Source organism: Aphelocoma coerulescens, chromosome 1 (genome assembly GCF_041296385.1).
Source record: "Aphelocoma coerulescens isolate FSJ_1873_10779 chromosome 1, UR_Acoe_1.0, whole genome shotgun sequence".
Classification (NCBI taxonomy): domain Eukaryota; kingdom Metazoa; phylum Chordata; class Aves; order Passeriformes; family Corvidae; genus Aphelocoma; species Aphelocoma coerulescens.
The window spans coordinates 39,235,400-39,254,226 of NC_091013.1; the positions used below are offsets into that span (position 1 = coordinate 39,235,400).

At 36.5% G+C, this 18,827-nt stretch overlaps 1 protein-coding gene and 1 long non-coding RNA gene across 4 annotated transcripts in view; one reads left to right on the forward strand and one right to left on the reverse strand.

Moving 5' to 3' along the window:
- The window catches only part of NALCN (sodium leak channel, non-selective), a 229,631-nt gene that overhangs the window by 30,291 nt on the left and 180,513 nt on the right, over positions 1-18,827 (forward strand). For both annotated transcript variants that reach the window (XM_069007795.1, XM_069007806.1), the window contains exon 6: positions 12,181-12,335. In XM_069007795.1, coding sequence (XP_068863896.1) covers positions 12,181-12,335 — 155 coding nt within the window. The remainder of the gene's footprint in view (positions 1-12,180; positions 12,336-18,827) is intronic.
- Positions 8,017-16,535, reverse strand: LOC138106712 (uncharacterized). Of its 2 annotated transcripts, none has more exons than XR_011149080.1 (3): positions 16,457-16,535; positions 8,445-8,529; positions 8,017-8,347 (listed from the first exon to the last, which is right to left on the reverse strand). It is a non-coding gene; the product is annotated as an uncharacterized lncRNA (long non-coding RNA). The 2 variants fall into 2 exon arrangements; XR_011149079.1 differs by having other exon boundaries at positions 16,392-16,491.

Below are 18,827 nucleotides of genomic sequence, written 5' to 3' on the forward strand. Positions count from 1 at the left end.
AAGGGAGACACACTGGAAGTGAGGAGGATTGGATGGAGAGCTATTGTACATTAGGACAGAAGTGAGAGAGTGGCTTCCTGCAGTTTTTATTGTTTTCTCTCCCTTTGTGTACAAACTTTGGAGTAGGGGTGACAGCCTATTCCTGAATGTTCTAGCTTAATTTTTTATCCTACCCCACATGGACTATCCAAACCTCCCACCAAAACATGCTTCTTACTATCAGAGGTGTTATTATTAATTTTTGGGTTCCGGCTACATAAAATACGTTTCTACTCAATTGTTATATACATCTCCCATCCCTATCACTGCTTTTTTAGCCTCTTACGTAGTTGGTCCCTCACTCCCCTGCTCTCTCTCTCATGTAAGATAGAAAAGTTTTTTAATGAATTTCAAGAAAAGCCCCCAAATCCAACATCAGTCCTTACTGTAGAACACCTGCTGTTATACTCAGTGAACCACATTGTTTGTACTTGACACAACTGTTTGTACTTGACACTAATGCACACCACATTCGCTCTTTTCCAGAGCTTAAAATACTTGCCACCCTTTTGTCCCTGTTGTAGCAGGCTGTGCTGGTTTCACTCGTGTGATTTGACCAGTTTTCTTCACAAATCCGTACATCACTGCCACCTTCTTCTTTTCAGCTCCTTGTCTTCATCTCCAGTTCACCTCAAATAAAGGCTTAACCTCCTCATGCTCTCTCCTTATGTGGGGCGCCTGCCAAGGCATCAGGAACAAGAGTTCCTGTTACAATTATTGCCTGTTACAGTTTGGTCTTTTGTGCTGTCTGCCTCTTTTCTTGATTGTCATGGCCATTGCCCAGCAGCAGTATTAAAACTACAATCCAAACCAACTTATTGTACACCTTTTACCTGGCAGGTTAATGACAAGGGCTTTTCAGCTTCTATTTGAGGACAAAGCTTTGGTTACAGACTGTCAATGCCTCATTTAATTTTTCTTTAGAGCAGGAGGTAGCCCGTAGGCTTGAAGGCTAGAGCAATTTGAGATTTTACATTTGGGTATCTTGGAAACCCAGTGTACTAGTTTGAAAACAAACCAGTGAGAGGCACCAAGTCAGAAAAACAATTTAATGCAAATTAAAGAAAAGGAAAAGAAAGTAAAAGGAAACACTGACAGAGTCAAGATACAACCTGAGTCCCTATTAGGCAGGGTAGTGGTAGCAGTCTGGTGGAATGGTGGCTGCAATCCTCTGAAGTGGTGATCCTGTAGTAGAAGGGGTCTGCTCTTCCTCAGAAAGTCCAGTGATGGCTGTGTAGCTCCTGTCCTCTGGAAATCTAGTGGAGCCAGTATCTTTGGTGCTTAGAGTCCCAGATTATATCCACGATGGGATGCTTGGTTCCTCCCTCTGGGTGGAGCATCTCACAATGGGGTAATGAGTCATGAGGCCAAGTGTTGATTAGGCTCGTTAACAGAAGATAGTCCGGAGAGAGTTATCTCTGAGTCATGGGGCAGGACAATGATGGGCCATTAACAGAAAGATAGTCTGGGGGGAGGAGGCAAGGAAACACTGCCCCACCTGATTTCAACAGCTCATGAGGATGGTAATAGAATACACCTCAACCCAGGACACCCAGCAATATTTTAGATCCCTGAAAAAGTTATTTTACCTTACTGTAGGTCTGCAGCTGCATATTTTAATGATACTGCTGTCTGTAATGCCCTGACAGAGAAGCCATTTCACCAGATAAAACAGCGATCAGTTTTGGCAGTAAGTCTTCTTGCCCACTTTGAGCAACAGTCTTGCTATCAAATGGAGATATCAAGCAGCTTTCTCCCAGGTAAAATGAGAGCTTTGGTAGATGGGCTCAATCAGATGTCCAGTCACCACACGCTAAATAGTTTCCTTTTGGAGATAGCTGGATGATGTTGAAAATTTTTTCTTACGTGCTCAGCCCCTTCTGCTAGGCCAAGTCACGTCTCCTGACACTTCAGATGTTTGTGACTGGTGTGTGTAAGAGTATTTGATGAAGGCATTCTGTGTATGGTCTTGACACTTTGCAACACAAGCTTTAGGAAGGAATTGGTTTTGCAGATAGTGCAGATTTGGATTCATGGCAGTATTTTTTTATCATGCTGAAGATTACCCTGTCTTGTGCCTAAGGAGAAAATCTAGTGAGATAAAACTGCATGGTGCCTTGGTCCAAAGAAAGAGTCAGGAATACCTCCCCCTTTCAATGGTTGTAGCTAGAACTCTGCTCTGTGGGTGAGGCATCCAAAAGTGCTTGTAAGATTTGATGAAAGTAATTCCCAGATGAATTTCAATCTTGGGATTTTGAAATCCTGCAATGCAGATTTTTGGCCTTGTGTTTTCCCTATAGTGGTTAGACAGCAACTTGGAAGATATTTTTCTGTATTTCATCCAGAGAAGTCCGATATGTAACATTAGGGGTTTTTTAAGTGGTCCTGAACATACTTTAAAATCTACTTGGATACAGTCTTCAGCTTAGATTTTTTCATACATTTCAGTTCATGACTTTGTAATTTAAAAGAGAAGAGAGGTGGTTTTTTACTCTTTCTTTTAAATTCTATAAATAAATGCTGGTTTTGATTGTAATAGTACTATATGTATGAGATCACTTCAGCTTGTAAATAAGTCTAATTTAATATACCTCAGTGACATGCAGATTCATGCAAGCTAGCTAGATTTGATTTTACATCTTCCTGTTTATTTCCTGTATATTAAGCACTTAGAATGACAGCCTCCTTCATTGTGTGAATGCCATTAATTCATGTTGTTTTGATTCCTGTGAAACAGGTTTTGCATTAGCATACATATCACGCAATTGTCATTTGAATTCAGCTCCCTCATGACTGATTGTTGCAGTCACAAAAATGGGGTGTCAGAGAGTTGTTATGTCATGTGGAATTTGATGAAATCTCAAAGCAGTACTGTTTGTGCATGCTACTTTATAAACAAATGCATACTGGACCTTCTGAAATTTTTGAGCTTTGTTTTCTAGTGCCTGGATGTACATTTCAGCCCTGTCCATAGGAAATATTTCTTCTTCCACTCATTTTTCTGTGGTGAACTTCAGTGACTTTGTTACTTTGAAGGGTAATGGCTGAGTGATTTGAATTTAATTTCCTCTAGTGCCAGTAACAAGTGATCAAACCAATAGCTTGTCAAATTTGTTGAGTAGCTGCAGCCATCCTGTTTTCATTTGGGCAATGACACTATTGCCTTTGTGTAACATAAGGGATCTGCCATGAGTAGAGAATCATCTGACTTTGATGTTAGCACCTGTGCTAGGAACCTGAATGCCTTGAATTTCCTCTCTGACAGTCACAGAGAGAAAGGTGCCTCAGGATTGTGGATGAACCCACTGACCTCGAACCTCTGGAGATGTATTTCTCTCTCTCTGTCTTCATTCCCTAAAATGAGGTAGGGTAAGTCAGGACACCAGAGCTGCAGTTTTTACTTGTGCTGCTCCTTCTAGAGGTTCAGCAAAAAGGTGTTGGATCTTTGAACTTTTGCATCCTGAAGTGTGAGATAAGGTCAGTGATTTAATCTGAACCTGTTCAAAATTCCTGTGCAGTGAGTAGCAATAGAAGGAACATCAAAGGTATATTTTTAGACCTTAACTTAGGTCACATATGAACTGAAAAAATAATACAATCAAAATCAAATCAAACTTTACTCAGTATTGCTGCCTCACGTAATAGGCAGTCTGATGTAATGATGCCTTATTACTGAATATGGGTGGAAGAAGAAAGTAAGACCATTACTTTTCTTAATTTGTTGAATAAACATGTAAATAATTTTCTTCTTGTAAAATTGGCCAAAAAAAGGAAGAAAATCCAAGTTCCATCCACAGACTCCATCTTAGACACTACAAGATTGTGAAAACTGGCAAAAAAACCCCATCACTGAAGCCTGAAAGTCAACAGATAAAGAGTGAATAAAAGAGCTAAACTGAATTTCAAGATACTAAAAAAATAATTTACCTTGGGAAAAATTACTGAAAGAAAATGTATTAGCAGTAGTAAAATATTACTGTATCTATATATTGAATTTAAAATTAAAAGTAACTATTGGATCATCTAGTCAGACTTCAATGTTTCACTTCTATGAAACCTTATAGTTTGTGTTTGACTCCAGTGTGTCTCCCAGGTGTGTATCTATTCTTGACTAGTTTGCAGAAAAACAGTCATTAGAAAAGAAACTTCTTGTTTCTTACAAAAACCATTTCACTGTTAAAAAATGTTCCTAATTCATCATTTTAATTTGTCTACCTTCAACTGTTAGCTTTCTATTCTTGTTATACTTTTTATGCCAGATTACACAGAACCTTAATTCCTAGTATTTTCTCTGTGTGAATCCACTTACAACAATTGAGGCACCTTTCAATATGCTTTTTAATAAACTAACATTATTTAGCTCTTTAGGTATTTTACTGCAAACTATGTTCTTCAAATACTAAACTGTGATCAAAAATATGTATGTAAAATCATAATTTGTATGAGTGTCATACAGAGAGGAACATTAATTCATTATTGCTTTGTATATACAGTCTAGGGGAAGCACTGGCTTTTTCTTGCCATGATGTTATTGGGACCAATATATACTTTGTTTTATCCCCTCATCTCAAACTTTTATGTGGCACCTATATTCTATAATACGGTATTTCCATCCTCTTATCCTTTTTAATCTATAGGCCACAGGACATAAGATTTGCTTTCCTTCCATTGTAACTTTGCATTTGGCTGTATTAAAGCAGGTTTTGGTTTATTTGATCAAGGTAACCAAATAATTCCGACTTGTTAGAATGCCTTGCTCTTATTGTTATTTATGTTTCTATCCTTATTCTTAATTTTATATGTTTCTCCCTCATTGATTCCGGTAGATCATGATGATCATTTCACTGGCAAGTATTTTTTTGGCATGTCAGTTAATCAGTTTTCAGCCCATTTAGCTGGTACTTTATTGATATTATATAGTGCCAACTTTTTAATCAGTCATGTGTTACTGAATTAATTGCTTTACAAAGTCAAAGCTAGGCAATTTTATTTGACAAATCTGTAATCTTATAAAAATCATGTTACTATGATGAGAATTATTTTCTCTAAATCCATTCTGGCTGCCATTTGTTACATTAATGCTCTTTACTCTTTAGCAGTTAGACTTTTTACCAGCTCACTCTTTCTTTTGTCTTGGTTGATGTCAGGCTAAGCAGTTGGGCTGCTTGTTCTTTAAAAATTAATGGCATTAGCATTCTTCCGGAATTTCCCTGCTATTTCAAGATTTATTAAAAATTAATGGAAGAGATGCCCTCAGTTATTTGGGCTTGTTGCTTTGAATTTAATTATCCCTAGCAGATGCTGTCTGATAGTCTCCTCAGTTACTAATTCTTGATTAGTAGAATCTGTGTTTGCCAAGCTAAAATGTAAAATATGGAATGTTGCCAAAGCTTAAGCTATGTGTTTATGTTGTTCATAAAGTCATGAGTCCTTAAGCATGCCCCATCTTATCTTTTAATGTGATAAAAATAATGAATAGATATAAGAGACAGTCTGTTACCAGAAAGGGTTGAAAGCTTTATAGTTGTAATTACAGATATAATTATGAGAAACATTAAATATGGATGAAGTTTTCACACTTACAGTTTAAAAGATAGCACATATTTTGTTGTTGGATTAAAAACAGGAAACTGGCTCTGTAAGTATGGTACATGATGACTTTAGATTTAAATTTGACCAAAAGCAAAATATAACATTTAAAAATGACCCTTGGGAATGCTAAGATTATAAAATATCAGAGGAAGAATTGTGCCTAAACAAATCTGTAGTCCTTAAACCAGAGAGGTACTCTCTGAAATTTCTTTCACTTTCCCCAGTGAGTTTGGATGAGACTGTTATTGGATTCTCTAGAACCTGTAATAACTCCAGCAGCATCATGGTTCTAAGTTACAATCTCTTTCTGCACAAACTAGAAGATCTATCAGTAGAAATCTATTGCAGTATGGTGCCATTTCACTGAAGTTAGCAATTATATATACATCTGACTTCAGTGACAGGAGAGTTCGCTCACACTGTGTGCACTTTGAAAAAATTATGCCCAATCATAATGATAAACTACTACTGCAAATTTTAGAACTATCAATATCAGTGATTTAATCATTAATATTTTCCTTTTTAAGATGAGGTCATAATGGGGTAATAATTATGAAAATGTTAAATAGAAAACTTCATGATAGAAACAAATCTGTAGCAATTATTATAGCACAATATTATTATTCTAACAACTGTGCAGGAACAGCTGTTATTATTGTTAGGCCTGTAAAAAGAGCACTAGTGTAAGGAAGTAGTCTAGGAACCATCTGTTAATAGCAGTTGTATGTTCAGAGTTTCCCACAGGAGGAAAGGATTTGATTGGATGAGCACAGTAAGAATTAAGATATGGCTTTGGGAATAAGAGACACATTTAAAAGGACAAAGTGAAGGAAATTTGCCTAGGTGCTTAGATTGTTTTCATGGTCACTAAGCAACAAATAAACTTTAAGCTTTCTCCATTTTACTTTTTTTCAAGGAATCAGGTGATACAAACGATTTTCCATCTAGGCTTCCTATCTTTCAAGTTCCCAGAGTTTCTGAAAACAAATGTAACTTGGAATACAAAATAAAAATTTTAATATTTTTGACTACCTAATGATATAATCAGGTGTGTAGTAATTGCCATGAACTATCTGAGCTTTTAAGAGGATAAATTCTAAATAGAAAAGTAAATTTAAAACTTCCCTTCTGCACAATGTTTCTGTATGATATTTTCATAAGAATCTTAATTGCAGTTTTTCTAATTTTTATTGGTATAAAATTGCAGCTATTAGTAATGGTTATGCCATGAATATTTTTTTTTCTTTTTAATTCTATAAATTATCTTCATTAAGGAAAGTCTTTTGATTGGAGAACAAGGTCATGTGCTCTATAACTGGCTGGAGGTATGGGGGGAAAACAAACTAAGGCTGATGACTTGGCTGATGATAGGAAGTGTTATTTTTTTTAACTTGAAGGGTTTTAAACTTGATGCACTTACCCATGTGTAGGCATTCGGTGTTACTGATGTATCCAAGACACTAAAGTAGGATACAGGGCTCTCAGAGACATGCAACCTCCTAGATCAGCATCTAAATGTTAAAAGGGCTACCACAAGGCATCCCAAAGGCCCCAGTAATCAGTGTGAGGAAAATAAAATTGAATTACAAGTCTTGGCTATATTCATGGACTCATTTGTGGGAGGGAGCTTTAAATCTAGAATGTGAAGTGTTGGTAACTAAACAACTTATTCTGCATTTGGTGTGAAAATCTGTTCTTTTGTATGATTCAATGAATTAGAAATAAATTTGTAAAAAAGGAGTTTTTATTTGCTACCCTAGCAATTAGCGTTTACTATGTCAGATTTTTGACCTGAGAGGTTCCACTACCATTAATATACATCTATACATATTTTGCTTTTATCTTTTGTTGTTTCAAAAGTGGCTCCAAAACATTGTTAAAACCAGAATGCTCTTGACACAGTTGACCTTACTTTCCAACTATGAATTCAGCTTGTAGATTACATCTCATTTCATAAAATACTGATATAAGATCAAATTTAAAGCTTTAAAAAATGGGTTCATGGACTATAATCATTGTGTTGAATGGTGCAGGGAAGTTGTTTCATAGTAGTAGATCACCCTGATAATCAGAATAAATACAAATTAATTAGATGTTATTGACCTATATATGTAAGAGAGCACTGTATTATTATTCATCAGATAACTTGTCTAAAGTCAATGTAGAAACACAGTATTACTTCATCAGAAAGTATTTATTTGAGAGATCCTTGCCCAGCATCCATTTAATTTGAGCTTCAGCAACAACTTCTGTTTACCATGGAGTTCTCTGAATTTATTTTAAGTTTATAGCTGGAGTCTCACTAGCTTGGTGCTTTTCCCTTGTGTTCTGGCAATATGGCAAAGCAGAAGCATCTCTTCTGACATGTACAGGAATGGATTTTTTTTTTTTTTTTTTTGAGTTTTATGTTCAGAGTTAGATGTCTAGCAGAAGAAAAGACTATAATTCTTGGCATCAAAAAGAAAAATATTTTATCAGTCATCTGATCTAAGCTTATTTCTGTATTAGTGCTTTCTATACAGCAGTGTCCATTTTGTGTTTAGGTTCTATCACTTTCTGAATTCATTGCTTGACATTAAATCACAGTTATTGAGAGTAACCTTTAAAGTCTTCAGAACTGCATAATCTTTCTCTGTTCTCAAAGGCTTTTTGTTATCCTTCATCATATGCTTGGTGTGATTTTGATGAAGCTGGGTTCATAAGGTCTCCCAGGTCACTAATGAAAATGGATCACACAGAAATCAGTGCCAACTCCTCTGAGACCCCAGTTAATGTATTGCTCCCTCTTTGGAAGCTGCACAGTTACTACTTACTTGCTTCATGATCTACCAGCCATCTTTATGTCTGCTGTGGTATTTTTAACATGCAGTAGCTCTCCAGTCAGCAGCTCGGCAGTGCCTGGTTTTGTACAGGGACAGACATGAGGTTCCTTTCAACAAATGCAGAAAATCCTTCAGCTCCAGCTAAGTCATTTTTACTTACGAACTTCTTTACCTAACTGACCATTTGAAATGATTTTTTTATTACCTTATCAATAAATATACTTCTTAGGTTTAGTTTTGGGTTTTTTTTACATTTTCTGGATCTGGAAACTACATAAGAAGCTTGCTAACTTTGAATAGCTTTCTGGTCATATCTTAGAAAATTAATAGAATACCAGAATAAAAAAATCCCATTTTTTTCCCCATCTCTATTTTCAACAGAGAAAGTCAGGCTGGCAGAAAACAAGAAGCTAGAAGCTACCATGGTAATTTGTCTCTTAAGGTGTCAAAACCCCTCTTTGAAGAACTTCTCTAATAAGGAGAAGGTACTAAAAGAGAGATTGTTCTCACATCAGCACACGATGGTTGAAAGACCAGTTTTGTAACAGATGCCATGGAAAAGAGGCACTGTACTCCCAAGAGATACCAGTTCAGGTTCTTCCTGTGATGTACACATGTATGTAATCATAACATTCTTCAGGCACTTAAAAACATGTCAGAGTAACAGTCCTATGTCTTTTGCAACAATCTTGTTATTGAAGGATGCCTATCAAGTGATGTGGAGTCAATTATCTCCTTCTGCATCCTTGGCATTCCTGTGGAGAACTAATTTCTCAGCTCGCTTGTTGGGTTGATGCTGCACTCCACAGACATTGAATACTCTGCATAGAAATATTGTTGGTCTATTGGGATGAATTATTTCTTGTTCATAAATTTATCCAGGCACCCTATTCAGCAAGACATTTAAGCACATTGCCTAATTGAACTTTTGAGATGATTAAAACTAGGTATGTGCTGAATCAGTATCTCAGTACTTAATTGATACTGAGTATAGCCCATGAAGGAATAAAATTTAAATCATCTTATATTGAAAACCTCTGGTGATATTCTAGCCACTTACAGATATGTAATATTCTCTAGTCCATGTGTACTAGTCTATGCTTATTTACTGTCTAGAGGCAGAACACAATTTGCCAAGTGACAGTGATCCAAAAAGGCCTGTATCTGTACAAGTGCTCTAAGCAGAGATTCTTCATTTTTACCCTAAATCATACTCAGTGCATGGAGTCAGCTTTTTTTTTTCTTTCAGAAGGGAGGTTAAATAAAAAAATGGTCTAGGTTTAAATGAAGCACTTAAATGAATGCTTTGTATTGCAGTGATTGAGCCAGCAATGCTTTTAATAATATGCCCTCACACTGCTTGCCTCTTGGGATTTGAGGGATTTTCTAATGCAAACCATGATGTGAAGTTCATTAACTACCAGTGTACCAGTGTTCATTAGCTACTGGGGTTCTGAATGTGCCTGAGCCAATGAATTAATTTTAATTTCTAAAAATATATGTAAAATACTGTTTTATGTTAGTCCTATATATTATAATGACTTTTGGATGGCAGTATCTAACATAAAACATACAACTGGGTATGAATTAACATCTTCTAGTTTAAAGGAATTAGGGTGCACAGATTAATGTTTAAATACTTGAGTGGCATGTGCTGAGCATGTTTACAAAAGTGGAACAAATACACATATGCTCGTGTATCTTGTATTTTTAATTGTGCATGTTGCTAAATTTCAGGGTGTTCTTTAAAACTCCATTTGGAACCGTACATGTCTGTGTGTGCATCCATGCAGATATATATGTCTCCCTGGTATCATGAAGAAATGACTACAGGATAGATGTGACAATAGTTATTTATCCACATTTATAATTGCCTAGGAAAAATTTTGTAGGAAGCTTTGGTTTCACACCGACAGATTTCAACTAATGTATTGCTATTCCATGCAGTGCATAAAAGCAATAAAAATAAAGTAATTAAAGCTTCTGCTCACCCAATTTAATTGTCAAAATGCATCCGTGAGTTAGATTAAAGGAAAAGGACTTCAGAAAAACAATAAGATGCTAATTATCCTAAAGGGCAGGCTGAAAAGTTTCCCCTTTTCTGTGGACAAGCAAGATTAAAATGATATATTTTAAGACACTGGTTAAAGCCTTGGGATAACAGGGTGAATACTACAACATTTTTTGTAACTTTCAGCAATTCATTTTTATACCAAAAGTCTGTGCTGTAACCAGGAGATCAAAATCAACCTGAACATGAATGGAAAATGCTGTTGACTTTTTTTTCTCAGACCAGAACTCACTGTGATTAGCTTTTCACATCTGATTTGAAATTGCCCTAGGCCTGAACCAAAATTCAGGGTTTTCATATGCTGAATGAGAGAATACAAGCAGGGAGAAAAACAGTTGTTGCTTAGCTGTGTGCTCATTCAGCAGAGTTGGAGCCTTATTTGGACCTTTCTTCTCTTTGGTTTGCCCAGCAGCCCCACAGCACAAGTAATGTGAATCCCCACTTCTGTTCTGTGTTGCTTTGCAGACCCTGACAGGGACCTGCTCAGGGTGGAGCGGGATGGTTTGCTGAGGTTGCCTCTTAACCAAACGACTTCTGGGAAAATGGGGTGACCAGTCTTTGGTTTTGCCAGAGGACTGCGTATTGTGATTATTAACTGGGCACTGTAAGTGATTAGGGGGAATCAACTGCCTGAGCTTCTCCTTCTCAAAGTTTGGGAGTACTTAGGTAACCCATATTTATGTGTACATGCCAGAGGCATATATTTAATAGAACAGAGAGCAACAAACTTGTCCTCCCTCTCCTTTTCTATGGCCCTTAGCTCTGGGCCTACCTAAATTCCCATTGTGTCCAGTGTGACAAAGCCTCCAACAGCTCAACCACAGCTGCAGAGAAACAGGAAAAACAAGTGATGCTCAGCCTCTGACAACAGTGAAAAATGACCAACACTGTGTCACTGTGTTGGGGCACTGTCCCTTGTCTCATGATCTTTCTGTTTTAAAATGTTACGGTCAGTTACATAAATCAGTTTGAACCAATTCAAACCAGTTCAAATTTTTTCACCTCTTCTACTAAGTCATTGCTGGACTGACCTAGAAGTAAATCAGATCTGTTTCAGTCACAGCAGTGCCTAGATACTAATTGCACTACACAGGTAATGGTTTGACTTCTTTCCTGTGGCCCTTCATCCATGGTGGAAACCTGTCCTGACCAAGTTACAAGAAGCTGAATACATATTCAGGTGACTGACAAGTCATCCACAAGGATCCTTTTAAGGAGTGTCAAAGCAAGCACAGTAATGCCTTTTTAAGTCGAAGTCATAATATTGACTGCAGTTGAACACACTCTCAGGATCTGCAAAGGAGCTTGAAACATCATGTCCAAATTGCGTTACAGAGCAGTTGGAACAGCTGAATGTTAACTCTTCCATTTCTTGGAGAGTCTCCATTTTTATGGGATCTCTAGGCATTAGTATGAAATTTCTGCTTTTAGTATTTGTACTGTCATTGCAAAAGGCTGAAGTTGTAGGAGAGTGTTAGCTTGCTCTTTACAATAAGTGCTTAATTAATGAAAACAGAATATACCAAAGAACATCAGATAGTAAAAATAACTGCTGATGAACTTTTCACTTTAGTCCTCTCACTTTCAACACTTTCAGATTTGTAGTTTTGCTATGGGCTGAGTTTATGTAACAACTTAATTTTGTATTTTTCACAGAAATGTAACCTGGAATAATTTAGCTATCCCAGACACCCACTGTTCCAGAGAGCTAGAAGAAGGTTACCAGTGCCCACCTGGATTTAAATGCATGGACCTTGAAGATCTGGGACTAAGCAGGCAAGAGCTGGGCTACAGTGGCTTTAATGAGATAGGTCTGTCCTACTGGTAAAATCCATTTCAGTATCCATTTTAAAATGTTTTTGAGATGAATGGAACAGATAGTTCATGTCTGTACTAAAAAGACATCAAGTGCAATCAGTATTCTACTCAAGCAGAGCACATGCCAGAAAGAGAGGCTGTGCTATTTGCTTTGCAGTTAAGATATATTTTTACATTGCCTGGGATCCCAGGATTTAAATAACTTTAAAACAATGTCTTTATAAGGAGTCAACTGTTGATTATCACCAGTATGCAAATGTGATGACTAATTTCTGTGTTTTATTTTTGATTCATTTTAGAGTATAAAATTCCTTCTGTTTGTCTAATTTTAGTAGTAATTCCCATGCAAAAAAAACCCCATCCAGAATTACTTTTATAATCATCTTGTTACTAAGGAGAAGATGGGAGAAAAAATGATATCATGTTATCTGTGGCAATCTTGATCCAAACTGTGTAAGTCAGAACATCAGCCACAAAAATGATTGAGAGTCAGGCAGATTTTGCAAAATGGGTGCAATTTGTGTTCTGTACAAATCACTGCAGTTACCAGGAGAATACGTTCTCTGACAGCTGCAATGTGTTGTGCCATCCCCATGAGGAAATGAGTGTAGAACACAAAAGCAGGAAAGGTGGCAAGAGCATGGGCAGCTGTGGCAAGATCCACATCCAAATGGAAAATATGCAGTTACTCTGTCAGAACATTGTGGTTATCTCACATTTATTTAACAGACAGAGGTCTAACAGGAGCCTGCAGCTGTAAATTTTCATTTCAGGACAGGTAGGGAAGTACCTTCAAATGACAGAACATACCCATAGGCTGAATTCTTTCTGATGCATCTCTTTTACTCTGATAAGCTTTTTTTTTTTTTTTTTTTTTTTTCATTTTTCTGGCTTGAGCTCCAGACTGTTATCCTGGCCTCAGCTGAATTTGAAGGTAATGAAAAGATTTAATGACTGAATGTCTGCAATCCAAAAAGTTTTTCTGAGTATTGAAAGTCTTTACAGCTGAAATTGCTTCAGTTGGTTCCTGAATATTCAGGTTGCTGAATATACACTATGAGCCAGAGAGTTACAAGCAAGTCTCAGAGTCCTGCTACAACAAGTACTCTGTAATACCAAATAATTTCTGAACAAAAAGTCCCATTTATGTCCTTTCTTTTTTCTTGTGAGAGAGGGAGAAAAACCTGATTTCAACCAAGCACCATTCTGTTGCCTGTGGGAGTCAAAAGAGTACCATTTGTACCAGTACTGCTAAATGAATAACACTATCGATAGTACCAAATTTTCTGTAATTTTTTTCTTCTGTAGATCTCAAAGGATAATCCTGTCTGATCTCTCAGTCAACCTTTAGATTTACTGCCATGCCTGGAAGAGCATGGGCTGAGTTCACACTAGAACCTAAAACCATCCACATTCAAGTTCTATAGTTCCAGGTAGTTTGGAAGGGGAGCACAAGATAGGGGTATTGTCAGAATAATTAGGCCTCAGACTGAAATCATACTACTTATCTTGACATATGAAATTATTAGTGGCATTGAAGGGTGTTGTTCTAGCTGCCTACCTGGTCAACAGGGAAAAGTAGTTGCAATGTCTTAGACAAGCTTCAATGGGTAGAAGAGTTGAATGAGACCCAGAGTGCTTAAAATAAAGGAGGCCAGCTTGTTTTTAGTGATGGGGGCAGGTTGGCAAAGGCAGGTGAAATATTTTGTCCATGGATGCCTTCAAAACTGGTTAAAAAATCAGGACTGAAACTCTGGTCTCCTGAGTCACAGTCCTATGCCTTATCAATATGTATTTCTGAGTATTGCATTTTAAAGGTCAGAGATAGCTAATAGACCTAGGAGACTTGCAGCTGATAAATTGTTTTTGTCTAGAAATAGGTAACCAGGATATAACACCTCTAAGTACAGTAGCCAGAAGTTAAATTGAATATCAATTGAAGGCTGATTACTAAACTTTAAAATACTGAGTAAGACACAGAAGCTTTCCCACAAAATGTTAAATAAGCTTCCTCAAATTAGGACTGTTACAAACAGGATTCTAACCATCATGTATATCAATATTTTATAAATATCCATTTTGTGATGCACCTTTGTATGTAGTTAACAGGTAAGTAATGAAATAAATCTTTTCTGTGTAATTATACTATTTTATTGTACTTTCATTTGTATTTCATTTGCAGATATTATGATGCAGCCTGTCCTGTTGGATCTTGAAATCCTATCATTACAAAAATCACAAGAGTATAACAGTTTTACAACTACTTTATAATTAGTAACTCTTAATTTTTGGCATATAAGTAAAAGCTATGAATATTTGAATTTGATAATTTCTGTTATTTTTGTTCTCTTGAAAGAAAAAAGAAGGGATGTTTACAATTTTATTGCTGGGTGAAGACCAAGCTGTCCTAATCAGATAAAAGTTAATAGAGTTTTTAATGCTGTGAATATACCAATTAGGTAGCTTCCTATTTGGAAAATACCTTGATTTTGGCCATACGTTGGTCCCACTTTATAATTAGCTTTGACTTTAAAGGATGAAAGTTGGAAACATGATAGTTTTGGTACTTATTCAAATAAATAAAATATATTTATTTCTCAAGTTTTCTATTTTTAGTTCTGAGGTGTTCTGTTTATCTGTTTTATGTATGTTTCCATGCAAGCATATACATATTGTTTAAGGAAGAACATAGTTGTGGACTACTGATAAATATGTCTTGAAGTCATCTTGTCAAGATAATTTAGGCCATCTCCTTCTGATGAGAAACAGACTTCATAATCTTTCCAGGCAACTTATTGTGTTGCTTCATTGTCTGTCCTCTTAGGAAGATTTTCCTAAAGCATAACCTGAATCTTTCTTCTTTATGCAATTTAAGATAGTAACTTCTCACTTTATTCACTACTGGCATAGACAGAACCTTAAAAAAAAGCGTTTCTGCATCTTTCGTTATGCCTTCCATATGGCTCTAAATGTTTCAGTCTTTTGCTAAAAGACTTACATTTTATACTTTGAATTGTTCTTACTGTCCTTCTCTAGACCTTCTCTGGCTGATTCAACACTTTGTTGAAATGCAGTACTGTCAGAATACCCCAGTAGAGCCATTATTTTATGTGGTTTTAAGCTCTGTTACAATTTCTACATCCCAGTGAGATGTTTTCCATTTTCAGAACAGCATGTTGTGGGTGATTCATGTTTTTCTAATTTATTACAGCCCTTTTGTCCTACTGAAAGAGCTGCCATCCCTGTTTCCCATCCTTTTTTTATTTACTTATTTCTTTTAAAATGTAAACCCTTACACTTGTCTCTGTTGAATAGCATACTTTCTTTTGTTTTTCCAGACTATTTCTTCAATTTGAAAGATCTTTTGGAGTTTTAAATCTCTCCTCCTGATTACTTGTGCTGCCTTTTATCTTACTTTTATCTGAAATTACATGAGTATCATTTATATTCTATCAACCTGATCAAGAGTGAAGAAATAAATAGAACCAGACCAAGATTAGTCTCTGGAACTTTGACAGTCTTCCTTTTCTGACAGTGTTTCATTAATAGCTGCTCATAAGGACACCTAACAAATGGTTTTGCACCCATCACAGAGCAGTGTCACCTAGCCATATTTCTGTGTGTTGTCGTGGCAAGACAGTGTTAAAAGACTTTAAAAGCCTTTTAAAAGATGTGGACCATCAAGTGTTTCCTTTCTCTTTACAAAACTGGCCTCCATTCCACATTTGTACAGCAACGATACAGGAAGATTTGAGCCATAGGTTGTCAAGTGCCTGTGCCCTTTAATATATATTAATAACATGATATTTACACAAGGTGATTGTGAAGATCATTTTCCAAAACAGGCCACATCAGCATATATCTACGGCTAATGCCTCTGTCCTTCAATGTACATATGTCTAGATTGCATGTAGAATGAAGTAAAGACCAATCAGTATTGCCAATTTTGCAAGTGTAATCTCTAAAGAGAGTGCAGTTACTAAAAGCCAGGGAAGTTCTGTCTGGCAGTACCTCTGGAAAAGTTATAAGCAAAAATCACAGAGGTCTACCTCATAACTGTTGATGAAACTGAAGAATTGATGAAACAGGAGTCAATTAGCTGAGCTTCCAGTACCTCAAATCCTTTTGTCTCTGAAGTTCTGAAATGGGAGGAAGGATAGTAAGGAAAGAATAAGATACCCCTCTAGGTGAGGTGACTTCAGCTGTTTCAGGTTCCACCTGATGGGAGGCTACAGGAAGTTCCTGCTTTCCCATAGTAAATTGCTCATGAACTCAGTAGAAACCCAAGTACTCTTTCCAACAGTTTGACACAGAACTTGACTTCTTAAGTAGGTGTTGTAACAGTGTAAGCCTTAATGTAAAATTGAATCTTTTATTCTTCAGGATGCCTGAAAGATTTTTTGAACACTACGTGTGGGGCTGAATGGAAGTAAGAGAAAGGATATGAATGAAAGGCTTGGCAGCCTGTGTGGATGTGGGTAGCAAAGTTCCTCACTATTGACTGTACCTGTATGGTACTGTCAAGCTCTTCTCTTTCTCAGACTTCTTAGCTGGTTTTGATTCAGGCTTCTATAAAAAGATTGATGTTTTCTTCATCTTAGAACAGCCTTCAGCCTTGTCTCCCACTGGGAGCATCAGATATGTTCACAGCTAGCCTGTTTCTTCTTTCTGATTGTGTTCTTTTCTTCTCTGTACTTTTCCTAGCCATGTTTAATTGCATAGGGTGCAGCTGAGACTGTGACAGGATTATGAAGTGTGTAAAAAAAGTTGAGCTAAATATTGAGAAAAATTACTTTTTTTTTTTTTTTGAACAGACACTACTAATTTTAAAAATAATTAGTCATATGATTGTTTAAGTATTTGCATCTGATACACCTAAAAAGCATAAATATAATTGTTGAATTAAATAAGAGCATACAAGTCTTGGGAATTGGAGGGCTATGACAAGTACTTCTACCTTACATCTAACTGTTTATCTGAGTGTGCATCTACCTTTAGTCAATATTTAACATGGCAGTAACTGCTATCAGGGCCACACTGAGGGTGTTGGCAGAGGGGTCAATTCATAGGGTTCTGTTGAAAAGGGTGCTTCATAGATGCAAATGTGCCAGAATCCCCACTGTTGTTGGATCCTGTACAGATTCCCTCCTTACCTGCACTTTCCACACAGTACAGATTCTTTTGAATTCAGGTTTTTGTAACATCAGCTAGTAATCATTCCATATGCCTCATGGGTGTAATCATCTGCAATCATCTACAGATGTACACTTGCAGCACATCACTGATTTTACTCTTCACATAATTCTGGAGAAGGTTTTTTCCATGATTTACAGTGATTTGCATTGCTTCAAATAGTCTCCAAAGGAAAAGGAAGTCCCAAATTAAGATACCTAAAGGTTTAAAAATATTCTACAAAATAAGAAAGAGAAGTTTTAGGCCATGAGAGATCATTGTGAAAGGAGGAGGAGGAGATCTAATTCTATCCTTATCATCAACCCATCTACCAATTGCTAGGGCTAGTATCCTATTAAATGATACTAATTACTTCTTGTACCTGCAGAGTATTCGACAAAGAACACCATGTTAATGGCCATTTTACATACATGAGATAAACACTCATACTTTATCTTGAAGACAAATAACAAAATTTCCATGGTAAGGAGGGCTTCAAAGTCTATATACAAAGACTACATCTGTGTTAAACCTTACTTGCCTTACAGTAGAAGTGAACACTGTTCATTGGCACAGTAAGCCAGCAAAACCATCCAATTTTATGGCCTGTGAAACAGTAACAGAGCTTTGGGTCTCAGATATTTCCCGCTTTTATTACAAGGACTTCTTCCTTTTAATGCGGGACCCAGAAATTAAATATTTTTTGCATGCCTACATTTGAGAGCCTTTTTGAAATTGATAACTGTGTGAAAAAAATTTGTATGTCACTGTGAAAAATGTCTGCCACGGTTAGATTAAAAGTGAACATAATTTAATGTTTGTGAAAGGAAACTTCACAGTGGGACTGAATTTCCTCAATTCTCTTATAGGTATTGTTTTAATAAAAGACTCATTCAATGATCAAAATAGCCCCTTTGTTTACCCATAAATTGGATAAACAATTTAAATTTTGATGGGGAAGATACTTGTGAGTGTGCAACCAGTCGGAATTGCAAAGGCATTGCTCTTAGAGTGGAAGATTGGGTGGCATTAGGTCCATTGTTCAGAAGGAAGGAATTAAGATTAAGTTAGCATGCTGTGGATCTGGATCTGCCACAATCCATTAAGTAAATTTTCCATGAGAGATTTTAATGTTTCTTAGAAATTGGGTACCTGTCTCTTGGACTAGAATTCATAATGGCCACAGAGTTTGTTGAGTGGTGTGATGTCATAAACACTTAAAGAGCAAAAATCTGGAGAAGGAGGAAGGATGCTCACACCAGTCTAAAATAAAAGCTAAAAAGTGAGTCTAAATCAGACCCCAAATAAGGTAC